The sequence below is a fragment of the Acanthopagrus latus genome, chromosome 12 (genome assembly GCF_904848185.1).
Source record: "Acanthopagrus latus isolate v.2019 chromosome 12, fAcaLat1.1, whole genome shotgun sequence".
Classification (NCBI taxonomy): Eukaryota; Metazoa; Chordata; class Actinopteri; order Spariformes; family Sparidae; genus Acanthopagrus; species Acanthopagrus latus.
Window position 1 is genome coordinate 3,575,468 of NC_051050.1, and position 17,904 is coordinate 3,593,371.

Here is a 17,904-nt window from a genome sequence, read left to right on the forward strand (position 1 = left end):
TATGCAGAGAAATAAAATTCAAGGACAATAAGACTCAATCATTTGCTTAATAAATACCAGACTAATAATAAGAAGAATAAGAATCCAAATAAAATCTGCTTGGGTGGAGGAGAGGGGTGGATGGGTGGATCACAGACTCAGTATTATTACACTCCTAGTTTGAGCCCCAGTTGTCAGGAGTGCTTATTATTTGAATATAAGTATACGTGATAACAATGCATGTTGTAGCTCCACTTTTATTGTAGATACTGTGCACACAGATACATGCAACAGTGTATCGTGAAGCTGGATATTCAGAGACTCAGCACAGGGGCTGAGTGCAGTGCTTTACAGGACATACATTATATGTTCAGGTCAGTGCAGTTAGACATGGGTCAGAGCATCAGCTTCATCGTCATCGTCTTCAGTGGTGATCGATGCAGTGGAGAGGCTTGTGATCTTTTTATTTCTTCAGAGCAGCCTCCCTCATGGCGAGGTACTCATCCTCATTCTGCTTAAACAGCTTCAGCTCAATCTCAGTCTGCCTGCGCATGGTCTGAGGGTTTAAAAACAGTAACAGAGTATTGTGCTTAAAGTGGTACGTTAGACAATATTTTAAAAAAGCAAAAAATGGTAGTTAACTTGTATATAACGCACCTCCAGGTCTCTGGTGATGGCGTGGTTGGGTCCATGGGTGACCATGAGGATGCGGTAGGCCTGGCAGATCATGCCATGACCCGCCTCTATCTGACCCGCATGCCAGTGGGTGACACCTGCCCGCATTATGGCCATGCCCAGCTGGGCATTGTTGGGGTGGTATAACTTCCTGTTCAGAGAGAGATGAAAGTTACAGTGTGCAGTGGCCTATAAAGCGTTTCTAGCAGCCAGGTTTTAATTTGATGGTATTATTGATAGTTGGTTTTGTGAATGAGCTGTGGGCGTCCATTGCGTCCATTTTTTGGGGGGGTCGGGGGGGGTATTGAACAGCTCAGAGATGAGAGGTAGATGGTGTTGTGATAATACAAGAGTCGTCACATTAACGTAAGAGAAATTTCCAACCAATGACATTGCACATGGCATTTTGGAAAAGTCTGTTAACATAAACGCCCTTGGCGACTTCTGATCAGGGTCTTGAATGGTTGGTCCACTTTCACAGCGTTCCCTCTGTCAACACTCACATGTACCCCTCCACCATCCTGCGAGCGTGGTTTGCCGCCTCAGAGAAGTGATGCAGGTACGAAAGCACCTCACTGGCAATGCTGAGCACACGGAGCTTATACAGGTGAGTGTCAGCCAGGACGTTCTCCTGCTTCTCCAGACACTCACGGCATAACTTCACCACCTGTGATATGAGAAATAAAATGTGGAGGATAGACTCAATGGACACAAGATGGTGAAGCATAGGCAGCAAAAGACAATGAGAGAGAAGGAAGTGTACCTCTGGATAATCCCTCTCAATCCGGGACGTTTCAATCTTCTCCAGGCACTCTTTGCTGAAGGCTGTCACCTCTTTCACCTTGTCAGCAGATGGCTGTGAGGGAGACACAATGACAGAACAGCTAACAGAAATCAAAGCTATTCTTTATGTTGTGTGGCTGTTATTATATGTAAAACCCATCTTAAATCAGTAGAAACTAGACCCATGTCTTCTCACTCACTTTGCCCTCTGCAGCAGCCATCATTAGGTCGTCCTTAATGTGCTGGCTACAGTGTTCGCAGGTGCACTCAAAGTGGAAATGCTCCTTGAGTTTCTTCTGGCGGTCAGCAGACACGCTGAGGAAGTCCACGTAGCTGACAGTCAGCTCTGCTCCCTCCGGGATTGTCCCCATAGCTCGCAGCTCGATCCTGAGACAGAGGAGGACAGGATCAGATCTGGGTGATTGGGACTATCTGGATGCATCAGATCCCAATACTGTGTCTGTGCATGTCAGCGTGTACCATTAAAGTCAGTTGAAAAACCAAGCACGTCATCCCTGTGATGATTGTGAAAAAAAAAGGCTTAGATGCTCTCCTGTAATTTGAAAAGAAGATCCCATCACATAAATACATAGACAGTAAAATAAGTGGACGTTTCTTCTGGGTCTGGAAAGTGAAGCCAATGCAGAAGTAACTTAAACTGGCATTCTTACTACAGAGGAGCAAGAGGCGACTCTGCTGATTGCAAGAAGAAGTCAGATTGTATTGAAGTCTACCAAATACATCAAGTAGACCTCCTTATGCTGTAATTTCCTAAAACTGCTTGACACTAACTAACTCAAATATTACTCAACAGGAGGAAATAGCACATTAGTTGGGGCCAATTTTCAGTAATGGATTAATCCACATTGACACACTTGCAGCAGCAAGACACTGTGTGTGTGGGATCAATTCAACACAGTGTGTGTGTGTGTGCTCACGATAAAGAATGTCAGCCAGTGTAACAGTGTGGCTCACTGATTCGTATTTGATCATTCTTGGACAACAATGGAGCTCTGTCACTCAGAGAAGGAAGATATATCAGACTTTGATTCACACATATTGTAACGAACATGTATATCATGGCAGGATTCAGTTCCAGTGATTTCTACGGCTCTCAGTTTTCTGTGATGAAATGAGTACAAACTACTTTGTCACAAAAAATGTTCAGGAAGTTTGGTTCAGTAATGAATTTATTCAGGCAAAATCAGCTGTATCAAAAATATACATACAATAATTCAAATATTTGCTTAAATGGCTCCATTTTCACCCTAGGCGCCTGGAAGTCCTCTGGCTGAATTTTTAAACACTCCTCTTGACAGAATCGATGAAGTTCAACTGAATATGTTGGCTTCCTGGCACAGCCTTGTTTCTTCAGCACAGTCCACATGGTCATGATGTGTCTCAAGTCAGGACTTTATGAAGGCCATTCCAAAAGCTCAATTCTAACCTGATTGAGACGTTCCTTTAGCACTTTTGATGTGTGTTTGGGATCATTGTACCCAAGACACAATCTTCTGCTGATGATTTGAGGTTTTCCTGAAGAATTTGGAGACAATCCTCCTTCTTTGTTATTCCATTTACTTTTTTTAGAGCAGCAGATCCACTGGCAGCAAAACAGCCCCACAGCATAATACTAGCAGCTGCATGCTCGACAGTATGTGTGGTGTTCTTGAGGTTAAAGGCTTCACTTCTCTCCTCCTAACATACTGCTGCTCATTGTGGCCAAACATCTCAGTGTTTGTTTCATGTGACTAGAATTTTTCCTCCAGAAGGTTTTTCTTTGTCCATGTGATCAGCAGCTCATGTTGATGTAAAACACACCTGAGTGTGGACTCTGACACCTGTCTTCCAGCAGCTTCTAATTCATTGCAAACTTGCTTTTTGATGGTTTTTGGTTGGCTTTTGACCCTCCTGACCAGTTTCCTCTCAGCAGCAGGTGATAGTTTCTTCCTGATCGTGGTGATGAAACAACTGTGCCATGAACTTCATACTAACAAACAGTTGTTTGTACAGTTGATCTTGGGACCTGTAACTGCTTTGAAATGGCTCCAAGTGACTTTGCTCAAATCAAAAATTAGCTCGTGCAGATCAATGCTGAGCTCCTTAGGCTTTCCCGTTGTAGTGTTCGTGCTGAGTCGAATGGATGTATCAAACAAGCCTTTTATAAATGGGCCGAGAAAAGTCACGAGCTGTTCAGCTTCACAATCAGAATCATTCAGAAGAAGTTAAGAGGCCATGCTACAAGGAACATTTGATTCACACAACTTTCTATAATCACCAAAACTGATTGTTCAAGTTGCTGCATGTATATTTTTGATCCAGCAGATTTGGTCACATTTTTTCAGAGGACATATAATAAATCAGTTTTTTAACCAAACTTAATGAGTGTTTTTGTGACAAAGTAGTTTGTGTTCCACCCATTCCATCCCAGAAAACTGAGAGCTGTAGAAATCATTGGAGCTGAAGACTGCTTTACATTATTTATGAGTGGATGGAAACTTTTGACCACAACTGTATATAATATCAGCGGTCATATCTTGTACTGCAATGGTTTACATACTAAGTATGATTACCAAATATTCACTTAATTATATGGATCATTAAATTGTGAAATGAGCCATTCAACTTTCCTGCAGAGTCAGGTGAGAACACTGATATGCGTCTGTTTGATAAGTATGGAGCTGGAATCAGCAGCTGACAAGATTCCAGGAATTATTATTATTATTATTATTATTATTATTATTATTATTATTATTATTATTATTATTATTATTATTATTATTATTATTATTATTATTATTATTATTGTTATCATCATCATAACAACAACAAAATAATCATAATTTCCCCTTTTGCACATAAGTTTTTGCTGCAAAATAAACAAATAAGATGTAACACACAATTACTGAACTTTCGAGGTGCTAGTTGAATTTGCGAAGAGACGAGCAAGGTGTTTCCCCTGCTTCCAGTTGTAGTATCTGTGTGTTTTCTACACATTTTGGGTTACTAATTGTTTCTCCTCATGTGAGTTAAGAATACAAATAGAGTGGATTTACAGCTCCAGGGGTCAGAGTGGTAACTGTGTAAGTGCCAAAGGTTATCAGGTGGCAGACCAGGATAAAGCAGTAAACCTAAGATTGACCCCCACGCCAGATGGTGGGAGATGCTCAAATGTTTGTGTTTGTACCCGTAGAAAGAGCAGGAAACCCACTTGGGTCATTTTGGGGACAAGACATGAGGTTGAATGCAGCCAAGTTAGATGAGTTTACGAGGGAGACAGGTCAACTCCTCTTTTAGTCCATTGGATAATTTACCAAAGTGACCAATTAGGAGAAGTGAGTGTGTGCTAGAAAGGGACTCTAAAAACCCTCGCACAGGAAGAGAAGGAGAGGGGTGGCATTTGGTAGAATTCCTAAGATCGAAGGCGTAGGAGTTCTGATAGGGCAAGAGGGCAAAAACGTTTGGCATTACTTTGCCCTGTTTGGAGAACATCAGATGTGGGGCCACACTCTGCTCGGACGCTCGGCTAACCGAAGTTTGTCTCAATAAAGACTGCTCTATCATTCCACCCAGCCCTGCCTCCGCAGAATTCTTTTATCAACATACTACATGCTGACACTTTTGAGGAAGACAGCCCAGAAACTACACAGTCTTTATGTTAAGCTAAGCTAACCTTCTGCTCTCGTCCTTAATATTGAGCTTAGAAACCTGAGTGGCACCAATCTTCTCAGCTCACTCTGGGCTAGAAAGTGTGCTTTCCAAAATGTCAGAATACAGCCGTAATTCATATGCTAACTCAGTGGTATTCAAATTGGGCGAGGCTAAATATAAATGATGCATCGTTCTTCTGCATTGCTAGCTAGCAAATCATGGACAAGTTTGTGAAAGGACTGCCAACTGTAAACTTAAAGCAGAAGATGAATCTACACCAAATGTCACGACTACCAAAACAAAGACAAGAAAATATGACAAGGCATATCTCGCCCTGGGGGCAGCTGTAGCTCAGTGGGTAGAGGAAGACCTGGTCAGCTAGTGATCGGAAGGTTACTGGTTTAAATCCCAGCTCCGAGCTGAGCTGCATGTCGAAGTATCCTTGAGCAAGATACTGAACCCCAAATTGCTCCTGATGTGCAGCTGGCACCTTGCATGGCAGCCTCTGCCATCAGTGAAGGCCCTGCGATGAGCAGGCGACTTGTCCAGGGAGTACCCTGCCCTCGCCCCGGCCTCGCCCAGAGACAGCTGGGACTGGCTCCAGCAAAAACCTCCGCGACCCCATAAAAGGGATGAAGCGGTTATAGACAATGGATGGATGAATGTCAGCTTCAAAAGTACAACAGTGGGTAATGACGAGAGACCACAGTGTGTTGTGTGTCTCAAAATAATAGCTTCTGACAGTATAAAGCCGAACAAGTTAAGACTTGACATCCCGAGCACAAAGAGAAGCCCGCTGATTTCTTCAGAAAAAAACTACTCAACTGTCGTGCACAGCAGAGTTGCTTTACTAAAGCAGCGTCTGTGCCTTCAGATGATCAACTCGCCTCCTACAAAGTCGTGTACAGAGCTGCTCAGTGTGAAAAGCTGCACACAATAGTGGAGGAATCAATTATTATCTTCCGCTATTGATTTGGTTTCAACTATGATTGATGAAGCAACAGCCAGCAAACTAAAGGCTGATCCACTGTCAGACAATACCCTGCAGAAAAAGTTTGGGAGCCACTGCACATCTCATACTGACCCATTCATTTCTCAGTGGAATACCTTGGTTTATTTTTTATTCATCAGGGACATATATCATCACACTATATCATTATGCATGTTAAAGCAGTCTGTGGCTTTGTGTTGTGTTTAGGTGAGGGTTGGGATTGGTCTATGTGTCTGTGTCAGGAAGCCAATTTACAGTGACACCTCATGACAGAGGCTGAGGGGTGAACACCAGTGATACATACCTCCTCTGAGAGTGGAGGGTGGAACTCACAGCTGACTGGCTGCAAAAGAAAGGAACAATCATCGTCAGTTAATTTAAACATTAAGATGTATGTTACATTTGCCTTCTGTTAAAAAAGTCCCCTCTACATTAAGACATACTGGGAAGTTGACGTGACTAGAGAGGGACTTTAAAATAAAGCTCTAAGTTCCACAAAATCAGTCACAATTTATTTGTATGACAGTACTTGATGTTGTGATTTCACAATATATATTCAGCAGTGTTCAGTTAAGTTACCACAGACAGACTGACACAACGCCCGGGGCCAGGCAGCGTGATTCCAGCACAGGAGGACTGGTGGTTTCTGGGTCTTTGGGCATTTAATAAAACTGCCAGTTCACAGAATGTCACGTCTTTTTGTCAGTGTGAACCACAGATCAGTTATTTCCAGCTGCAGCTGACATTGATATATATGGATTTTTAGACATCTATGCCATCTCTGCATCCCGTAGTTCAGTCTCTACAGACGCAGCCATCTGTGCTGAAGGAGTCCTACTTATTGACGGGGACGATGATGGAGAAACGTCCTCCTGACCTGTTGCTGGCCTCGTGTCCCGCTGGTCATTAATGCAAGGTTTTTTGAAGAAATTAAACAGCGAGCACTGTCTCATTTTGACAAATTTGCGTTTTCTGGCATTAGCTGCTAGCATTTGCATTGTTTACTACACTGCTAATGTTAATCTCCCATGATGCTCGCTGGGGACGCAGGTCAATGCCTATGTGCACATGTATCAACTTTTACAAACAGGCTGTATATGATCATGTTATCATTTTGATTGTATTTAAAATGAACATATATACTGATTAAAGCACAATAGCCCCAACTCTCGTGCCAGCTGCCTCTTTGGGTGGCACAGGCACACTCTGGTACACACTGCGGTTACACCATTGCCTCAGATACGTACTTGCCATGGTTGAGGATGACGGTGCAGTTGGGCCAACAGTCGTGGTTGACCAGACACAGGTTGGGGAATAGACCCACACCAACAGCCTGCAGGCCTCTCTGGTCACTCAGGGTGAATCCATTACACTTGATCTGCACAGACAGACAGACAGATAGACAGACACAGGGGTGAGGAAGGGAAGGAGGGAGTATGGGATATACAAAGTACCATGGTTTATTTCTGAGGATGTCTTTCATATTGCAGTTCAGAGCTCATGAGGCACTGGTCGAGTGATGATGCATAATGAGACACTCCTTCTTACAATGCCAAAGATGCGTGAGATGTATTCAGCAGGGTGCTGCTTTCTCCCATACGACCAGTATCCCTGGAACGTGTGCAAGTCGCTCTTGAGCTTCTTGAGGTCTTCTTCAGCCAGGTCGGCCATGTGGTCCTCGAGCTGGTCCACCGACACCAGCTGACTGTCGGACGCGATGCCGGTGTCCTTGTGTATACGCCACAGCACTCGAGCAGCCAGACTGGGCAGGAGAGAGCGAAATCACTGATACTGTAAGAGTCACCTCAGAGTCCCAGACTTACCACACAGACACAGTCGTTGGTTGTCAAAATCAAAATCTTGTCATCATCTGACAACAGATCCTGTTGGATCACTGATTTATTGATCCAATTAAGACTCCAACTGTGTCTTGTTGAAATGACACTCAAGCTGTCCAGCAAGACAATATGCCCGATAAGATGCCGCACATGATAAACAGAAGAACAGTATGATGATAAATGCCTCATAAATACCTTCAAAATCATCACATCAAATCATCACAGACCAACATCATCATCCTGGAAGTCCTGTTTTGCGACCTCTTGACACTTCTGACAACCATCATGGCAAAGTCTCTAGGGGATAGACTGGTTCTATAAATCAATACAATTGTTAAAGGGGCAGTTTGCCCATAAATCAAAAACACGTTTTTAATAATTTAAAAAACAATAGTTTAATAATTTTGATTATTTACAGAATCACTTTGCCGTGATAGTCGTCCGAGAGGAAATGTCAGGAGGTCACTTTGTTCTACAAAACAGAACCTCACATTAATATGTTCACCACAGAGCGACTGGTTGTGAGGTCTGGGTACAGTTTCATACCACTTTCCCTTGATTTATCTCCTGCAGCTTCCTCTCAGGTCAATGCAGGGAGGACTCGGTGTTTCCTTACCGAACGTTCTCACTGGGGGCCCTGCCGAGCTTCTTGATGGCTCCGCACTCCTGCTTGTGTTCGTCCCAGCATGCAGTCTGGCAGGTGCGGTCGCAGTAGTGAGCAAACTTGCACTGGGCACAGCGGTGCAGATTGGCCTGGTGCCGGAAACAGCTGTGGCACACCTGGGTGGCCAAACTGAGAAGGAATCACACAAACAGAACAGGGGAACATCACTGCTGCGCCACAAACAAGTTGTAGCAATGTCTCAAAAGAGTGCAGGGTGAGATTTTAAAGATAGACAACTGAAGACAATGAAGAGGCAAAAAGACCTACAGTCAGTTCAGCTTGCTCTGAGCAAAACACTCATCTCTGCTGTGCATCCAACCCTTTGGATTTCACAGTCTGATGGAAACCATCGGTATCCTTGTGATTAGTAATCAAACCCAAACCTGCCTACTTTGGCTGGTTTGGTTTGGCAGGAAGGCTTTATAACGCCATGCAGTACAATGAAACAACACAAACAGCCTCAAAAACGACCTGAGAGACTGGAAACTTTTTTTCCCCAAATGTGTGAAAAAATTATACTCTAAAAACTTTCATTGTTAACGTTGTTTCTCTTTTAGATATTTTTCATTGTTACCTCCACCGAGGAGATCATGTTTTTACCTGTGTCTGCTGGTCTGTTGGTTGGTTGGTTTGTCAGCAGGATTACACAAAAACAGATGAGGTGTCAGCCCAGAACAGATGGAGCCTAAATGTTTTCTCACCTTAACACTGCGAGATATAAGGGCGCGCTTTTGTCTCTCATATTGCTCTGAATGTTTTTTTTTTTTAAACAAATATAAATCGTAATTCCAAATTTGTTTTTATGATTACATTCTTCTCTCCTCATTTCTCTGCTGTTTGGATGCTCATTGCAGACGTGCAGTGTGTGAGGGAACACACAGCTGACAGCAGTGTGCGTCTGTGTGTGTTTCTTCAGCAGAGACCCTCTGCCTGAGCAGACACTGGGCAGACTTGTTAATGCTTTTGATGGTTGTTGAAACGCAGTGAGGCTCTGTGCAGCTTCTCTCTGTCTCGCTCTCTGTCTCTGTCTCTCTCTCTCTCTCATACACACACACACACACACACACACGCCCACAGCTCTGCTCTGGCTGTAGTTTTGGACAGCTCCTGTCTTACATTAGGCAGATCATCTCGGTGCGTGCCTGCTATGTTGGAAAGCCGTAGTGAGCCAACATCCTGCAGCTACTAGCTCTTATAAGGCTCAAACACTACGTTACCAGATCTGAATCTGGCATTCTAGCACATAGACAAACAAGGCTGCACTCAGCTTTAATATCCACACAACTGTTCACAGAAATACAGATTACTGTGTGCTCTGCATGTGTAGATTTTTTTTTACGAGACCTTGCAAAACACTGGACCTTGAAGTCAACAGTAGAAATATCCGTCCATCCATTATCTGAAACTACTTATTCTTTTCAGGGTCACAGCGGGGCTGGAGCCGACCCCAGCTGACAGTGGCCGATGGCGGGGTACACCCTGGATAAGTCGCCAGTTCATCACAGGGCTGACATATGTATATAACAACAACATTCACACTCACATTCGCACCTACAGACAATTTAGAGAAGCCGATTAACCTCACTTTTTGCGTGTCTTTGGATTGTGGGAGGAAGCCGGAGTACCAGCCGGAGAGAAACCACGCAGACATGGGGAGAACGTGCAGGCTCTACACAGAGAGTCCCGGCCCAGGCAACAGTGCTAACCACTGCACCACCGTGCTGCCCCAGTGTAAGTGTGTACCTATGAAATAAAACCACTTAATGTAGCTTCGCATCAATTGAAGTATGAAAGCAGATTCACATTTTTTAAAATGACAGATGCTTCTTTTGGGCAAAACATTATATATTGTTATTAATCTGATTACTGTGAACATCTTCAACGTTCGATGTACAGTGTTCAGGACACACTGCAATCCAGTCCAGTGAAAACAAAGTGACTGATGAAGTTTTGAAAACACATACCACAAAAAGTTTAAAAAATCATAGCTAACAAAGTACAGCTACAGGACTTTGAAAGGTACCGTGATTTAAGTACCGGTATAACTTGGATCTTTTTGAGAGATCCATGACGTGAACTGGACAAAGGTCTGAATCCTGGGTGAGTTGGCGTGGAATGACCCATAGGACGGTAGTCTAGGTGAGAGGTTACACATGAGAAAAAAATGCAACGAGCGGCTGCTAGTCCTCACATGGACCACTGTCGGCTTATAAACCACTGAATGGCTTAGGACATTTCTTATCTGCTGCTACATAATGAACTTTCCAGGCCTCTCAGATCTGCCAGCTGTCCCTGTATCTGGAGCAAACTGCCACTAAACTGGCTTTTTTCTGTTGCTGAAAGGTGATATACGGGTTACATTTTAGCAGTTGTGACAACATGGTACTTGACAAATATAAACAATGTCTAAAAGCAAGTGTATGACCAATGTCTTAAAGCACACACAGGCTCAACAGATGTGATTTTACTGCTTGTAGAGAGACACAAATATAATTTCTCTGCACCACCGCTGAGATTTCCACCCCTCTGCTTCAGACCCCATGTGAGCTCCCTGGACTCTCTTGCACTGATTAGTTCAATAGATTAATTTGAAAGGTGTCATAATCCTTTTGGTTGAGCCGTCTTTACTCCCGCAAACCGAATCCAAAAGTACGTCATGCTCAAGTTCACATAACACCTTGACAGCTTTCTCACTGCTGCTGTCATGAGAAACTGGGCACCTAGAAATGAGGTCACAGTCCGAGAAGGTTGAGGAGGCCTGACCTGCCGTCCACAACACACCTGCAGTGTGTCAGCCACGTCTGCAAAGACATGCTCAGTGACAAGAGATCAGTCCTCTCACCTGTGCAGCTAAAGAAACACAACCAGGAGGCCCCCGTACCTGTCGAAGACCACCGCGGCGAAACTGGGCTCAGCGAAGACCACTTCCCCGGTGTTGAGCTCTCTGGTGGCCCTCAGGCCGCGACCTTTCTTCCCTGCATCAAACAGCTCAACACTCTCCATGTTCCCCACAGTCATTGTACTGGCCAAACAAAACACAGGAGACAGAGACGAAGGAGAGAGTGGCTGAGGGCGGGACGGGCCGAGGGATAAGGGACTGAACAAGTGGCAGGGAGTGCACACTCCTCATCAAATTCTCACTCACATTCAGGAGCACTCGCCCCCTCTCTGCTGAGCCCGACCCCTGCTGCAGCCAAAAATAAATTCGCCCCCTCTAGGGGTTGTACCACCTAGAGGGGCTGGGGAGAGCAGGGCAGGCAGTGGAGGCAGAGGTAGTCTCTGGGTGTCGCGGTGGGTGCAGTCCCCTTGTTTGGGTTGGTTCCTCCTGTGGTATTTTGGTCTGGGGCAGCTGTGGCCGTCTGTCAGAGGCACATGACAGGAAACGGAGCTGCTCAGATTTAGTGGCAGCCCTTCTGCTGGATGTTTTTTTTTTTTTTTTTTTTTTTTTATATACACGTAATCAAAGTGCTCATAGCCTGTCACTTTCCCCCAGCCAGCAAGCCTTAAAAGCAATCTTTAAATGATTCTGTCTGAATAGGTCCGGTGAGGGGGCCCTCTCCAGATCTGCTTCACTCATACAACTGTAGCACATGCACACAGACTTTATATTATCCACACCATCCTCTCTCACACAGGTAGTGTTTGGCTCCTTCACCGACACTAGCTACCTCTTGGCTAGTATCATTCAGCCTGGCTGGAAGGAACATTCTGAGCTGACTAAAGAAAGTTGGTCGAGACATTATTTCAGGAGGTGTTTTCACTATGAAACAGGCAAGACATTTTTTTTTATTTTTTTAATCGTTTTAGTAAGCAAGTAAGTGTTTTGGTCTGAATGCACAATGTCAAATGTTGCCACTCTGGAGATAGGAGACTGGTGTGGAGGCCGGATGCTCTGGAGGAATAAACACCCAGAGTCACATCAGATTCTCATCTGATCTGAGGCCGTTCACAGACAGGAGGAGAGCTCAGAGATGACTTTTTAACTTTTGGGATTAAAAAGTGGATTTATCTGTTTATCAGCCTGACTGCAGCAGTGATCCCTGGAGGTGTGGTGTGTATGTTCTGTAATGCTGACTGCTGACTGGAGCTGGCAGGTTAATGTACTTTTGTCATGAAGGCAACGTTACAGAGAGGAGGAAAGAGGGGGAAAAGAAGAGAGACTCTCTGCTGACTACTGACTTCACTAAGAAGTTGAACTCATTTCTAACACACAGAATTGACCCACACTGAGAGTGTATGGATAATACCCTCAGCGTGTGCCATTGCTCGTTAGTTTCAGGCTAATGTGCAGCAACCTCGGTTCGAACAAACACATAATCCCACTGTCAAACTCATTATACTGTTACTGGACACACCATTAAACAATCACTGCTGATGTAATTCTACTTCCATGACTCAGGCACACATGTTCATAAGGTCAAATTTGTTGAAAAAAAAAAAAAAAACTCTCCTGGAAGTTATGACAGGAGAACAAATGAAACGCACCGTCACCTTGAGGAAACACATGGATTTCTCTGGTTTCAACACTGTAGGAAACAGCTGGAATGATCTAAGAACACAACTCAACAACATGTAGAACAAAGGTTGAGTCATTTTTACACATTTGAATTCATCAAACTTACATATCTATAAAATAAAATGTGGTTATTGTTGCTTATATTAAGATGTACATGATAATTGCTGGCCCCAGGAAACTTGCCACCCTTTACCCACATAACAGCGGCGCTGTGTGGGGCAGCAGAGCAATCTATGATCACAACGCTGACATATTACCATCATGTAATGTTGATATGTTGAACAGGTGTGTGTGTGCAGAGCACGTGGCCCTACATCAGCAATTATTTTGTCACTATGCTCACTGTGTCTGCTGTTTAATGCTTTTTGGCTTCTAATTAAACACATAAAATGTCAACATTTTTCATCTATGAGCACTCTCAGGACACATTTTTACAATTTCAGCTCCAGCACTGGCAAAGTGCTACGAAGTACAGTATATACTGTGTAATTTTGAATGCACACAAGGGACATTTTTGACATTAAACAGATAAAAACAGAAACAGTGCACTGTTTTAAGTTTCTCTAAAGTGGTAACTCTGTGTAATCATTCTTATGTATACTATGATCTTTCTGTGTGCAAGAATGTCTTCAGTCAGTGGCATGTACTAAAAGGCAAAAAGACACAACAAATACAAAAATAACCTCAGAATTGTATTTCTGGGATACACTACATCACGTTCACAGTCTGATTTGAAGTATTCATTTCTCATCAACATTTATAAAGATACAAGTCGTACATAGAGGAATGTGTGAACAATTATTTTGGGTGAGAAAGACAAAAGAGGAACACATTTTCCCTCACACATTAAAATGCCTATGTTCAGCATTACAGAAGCATTAATTACTGTTTGAGTCCAAGTGTTCTCATTAACATACTGTAACAGGCACCTTAAAACTAACTTCAGACACTGGATTAGGATTGATTAAATAAAAAGAAGGAACATCAGTATTAAAATATTAATATCAACTGATGATGTAAAACATACAGTAAACAATTTAAAGTGGTACAGCTTTGACATTACAAGTGCTCCTTGACATGACTCGGCATATCTCTGGAAAATAGGTCAGGACAGTAAAAAGGTCTTAAAGCTTTCAATCAAAAATTAAGGCACACACATTAATAATCTGGCCCAGCGCTGACGTCTGTGAGCACCTAGACTGCATCTACAGGTCATAGAAGTCGACGTGAGCTCCTGAGGTGTAGCTGTCTTCAAGCAGCAGCTTCGTCAGCTTGGCACAGGACGCCTCACAGCTGAGCAGCTGGCTCTGAGCAAACATGTCAGAGTAAGACTTCCTGAGGCTGGGATCACCTGTTCTGGATCTCGCCTCCGTCTGCATTGCGGTGTCCAGAGGGCCTGGTTCAGTACAGAGGACAGACATTAATGGTTTTCAAGAGACAAGACAAAGAGATCATGGTTGGAATGGACAGAATGCACACGTTTGTCTGCTTAGAGCAGATGATCTGTGGAGTGTTTACTACTGGTTACTGTCTGCTTGAGGTGTACATTTAATTCTTTTTTTTCTTTTTTAAATTGGTGATGAAGTTCATAAAACAAACCAGTGCGCACAGAACAACCACAAAAAAACAACTTTACACAACAATGAGGAAGACAGCACAGCAGAAAAAGCAGATGATAACAAACAAGTTAGAGGAGAGTGTCTAGGGGGAGTATACGGTATGGGAATTAAGTGTGTTTCAGTATGTCAGGATATGTGTATGAGTGGCAGTGACATGTATTAGTGTTTGCAGTCAGGAGAATGGCTTCTGAGCGGTGGAGAGAGTAGAAGAAAAGGGAAGAGAGGGAAAGAGAGCGAGAATGAGAGAGGGAGAAAAGAAGAAAGAAAAAAAATAGTATAACAAAAATTGTATATAAATATATATATATACATAGGTATGTACAGGTCTCCTTCAGTCCCTAGAGTGAAAACTAAACTAAACATTCAGTTATTTTGCGCCACATATCTGGAACAAACTCCCAGAAATCTGCAGGTCCACCTCTCACCTCTTTTTAATGAAGGCTGAAGACTTTCTGGTTGTCACTGCCTTTTCATGAAGCCATTTCAAGGATTGTGATCTGCACTGTAGCTTCTATTCTTTAGTCTTGTCTCTTTTAAACCTATTCTTTTTCACCCTAGTTTCCTGTGTCTGAACTGGTTTTAATGTTTTGTTTCTGGATGGCTCCCTATTTGTTTTTAATGTACTTTAAATGCAGTTTGTTACGTCTTGAGTTGCCTTGTGTAAGAACTGTGCTGTGCAAATGAACTTGCTTTGCTCATTGAAATATAACAATTATAATAAGTTATAATTTCTATTACGTCAGTGGAGGTATAAAGAGAAAGGGGGCAAGAAAATAAAAAAAAAAAACATCATCACTGAGATGATAATAATAATAAAAATAATAATAATGAAAATAATTAAAAGTGAGATAATCAGTAGAAAAAACAGGAAGAAGAAAAAATACATATATTACAATGTTTCAACACTAATAGCTCTATAATATATCTATGTAAGTTCATCATGTGATTGGCTGTTGGCTGACAGCCAGGCACTGCCCTTTTTGTTGACCAGCAAACTGTTAATACTCCCTCACTGTCCAAATAGATATGATGATATAAACATGACAAATGGGTTTTTACTTTGATGTTTTTTTATGTATTCATTTTTTAAAATATTTGATCAATCTTTAATAATTGTTAATTAAATCTAAACGTCCTCACCTGGAGCGTAGCTGAGCACCCGCAGGTCCGGCTCCTCCTCTGCCAGGACTTTGAACATCATGTCTCTGGCAGCCTTGCCAGTGCAGTACAGCACCCAGGAGCGGGACGGCTGCAGGGCGCACAGCGAGCTGATGTTGACCACAGTCCGCCTTACACCTGGACGCTGAGGGAAAGCCTGCAGGACTCTGGCAGTGAGGCACAGGGAGGAGCTGACATTAAAAGACAAGTAGGAGTCCACCTCGGCCATGTCGGTGAAGCTTTGGGTGTTGCGGGACACGTCACCCAAGGAGCCTGGGGTGAGAGGGAGAGAAGGGTTACAGTGTGCCTCCAGCCTCTGACTCCAACGTCGCAATCAACTAGTGTTGCACAAATAACAGTTAAAGAGGGTTAAAAGAGAGCTTGACCATGATGAATGATGAGGCAGGTACCTGTGCAAATAAGCAGAGCAAATCTGAATATTACCACAGAACAGGATGCCCAAACTGAAACTTAATGCTGGGCCACAGGCAGAAGAACTTTATAGTACTGTTAATATGCAATATGATATGATACTAAAATCAAACCAACCTGGATGAGGCAAAATCTGACCTCAAGACAGGCATGAAATACAGTATGTCTAAAATATTTACACAGAAATTTAGAGATTCTTCTCTCTGATGAGACCTCTTCTGCTGATGAAGGTCACATACACTGTGTGCACAATTAGGCCTTGTGCTTGTAATTAGGAAAGTCAGTATTTTGACCATATCATCATGATGAAGCATATTTTCCAACCCAAGTTGTAAAAACTGGAAAAGCTTATTGGATTTAAGCACTGAGACTGTGGCTGCTGCTGGCTTATGACTGTAACTGAGAAGAAAGCTGGCTATATTAGTCACTGATTTTTTTAAAATTTTTTGTGTTTCTCTAAATGTCAGATATGCATACCTGTAAATTTGGAGTTGTTTTTTATTCTCACTTTACCAGATGAAAATAAACAAGTGAGATGGGAAACCTTTCCTTTTTCATTTAGTTGCCTGATAATTCTGCACACTAACAACTGACCAATAATTGTGCAAAAACACACACATATATACTCACACACACACATATACATATGTATATATACACACATATACATATATCTATGTATACATATATACACATATACACACACATACATTATATATACACATATATTATATATATCCACATACATATCTACATACATACACACATACATGTGTGTGTGTGTTAGGGTGAGGGGTTAGGATGGGTAGTGCTGAGCCCGGCTGTAGTCTACACAGCGACGCGCTCTACAGGTCTCCTCTTACCGGCGTTGTTGAACAGTATGATGTGGTCCATGTGTTCACTGAAGGCCTCCTCGGATGCTCTAACAACACTCTCCAGCCCTCCCACCTCACCCAGATCCGCCACCACGCACTCGACCACCAGGCCGGCTCTGCCCGCCTCCGACTCGGCCAGCTCCACCTTCAGAGCCCGCAGATCGTCAGCGGAGCGGGCCGCCAGGACGAGCGCCGAGCCGGGCTTCACCAGCCGAGACATCTCCCTGGCTACGGTCCGGCCAAGGCCTCTGGAGGCCCCGGTGATGATACAGAGCGCCCGGCCCAGGTCTGTGCGCGTCCGCTCAGTGGAGGACATGGTCTGCGTGAGACTCAATACAGCTGTTCAACCAGTGGCTGTCTCACCGTGCACTCTCCTCATCCTCCACCGCCTCCTTTTTCTTCTTCTTCTTCGTCACACATTAACAAGCGGTGTGAATCCATTTGTTGCCTTGTCGCCATCTCTCGGATACACACTCAATTACATGCTGTGGAAAGGGAAGATTCCCCTCCACCTGAGGTCTGGTTGTTTGTTAGTATTAGAGCAGGTCAGGAAGTCATATGAGGGGCAGTTGTCTTTGCCCGAGGTGTTAGGATCACATTTACTTATCCATTAAATCAACGAACATCATGGGGTCATTGTTCTGGGGAGGAGTGATTAACAGCTGTCATAAATGTATGCAACCACTGTTCTGTTGCATGGAAGTCAGACACATTTGGAGCGCT

The 17,904-nt window shown here is 43.4% G+C and overlaps 2 protein-coding genes across 2 annotated transcripts; both read right to left on the minus strand.

The window, feature by feature from the left end:
- Window positions 1–218: 218 nt before the first annotated feature.
- smyd1a (SET and MYND domain containing 1a) lies at window positions 219–11,599 on the minus strand. The gene is made up of 10 exons (XM_037117440.1): window positions 11,463–11,599; window positions 8,534–8,710; window positions 7,628–7,841; window positions 7,327–7,457; window positions 6,384–6,422; window positions 1,638–1,824; window positions 1,418–1,510; window positions 1,158–1,321; window positions 637–805; window positions 219–535 (listed from the first exon to the last, which is right to left on the minus strand). Exons 1-10 carry the CDS (start codon window positions 11,597–11,599, stop codon window positions 443–445), a joined length of 1,404 nt encoding a protein of 467 aa, XP_036973335.1. The 3' UTR covers window positions 219–442.
- Window positions 11,600–13,768: 2,169 nt separating this feature from the next.
- spra (sepiapterin reductase a) lies at window positions 13,769–17,599 on the minus strand. Its single transcript, XM_037118349.1, has 3 exons — window positions 17,170–17,599; window positions 15,857–16,147; window positions 13,769–14,493 (listed from the first exon to the last, which is right to left on the minus strand). The coding sequence occupies exons 1-3, from the start codon at window positions 17,495–17,497 to the stop codon at window positions 14,303–14,305; spliced, it is 810 nt and encodes a 269-aa protein (XP_036974244.1). The 5' UTR covers window positions 17,498–17,599; the 3' UTR covers window positions 13,769–14,302.
- Window positions 17,600–17,904: the final 305 nt, after the last annotated feature.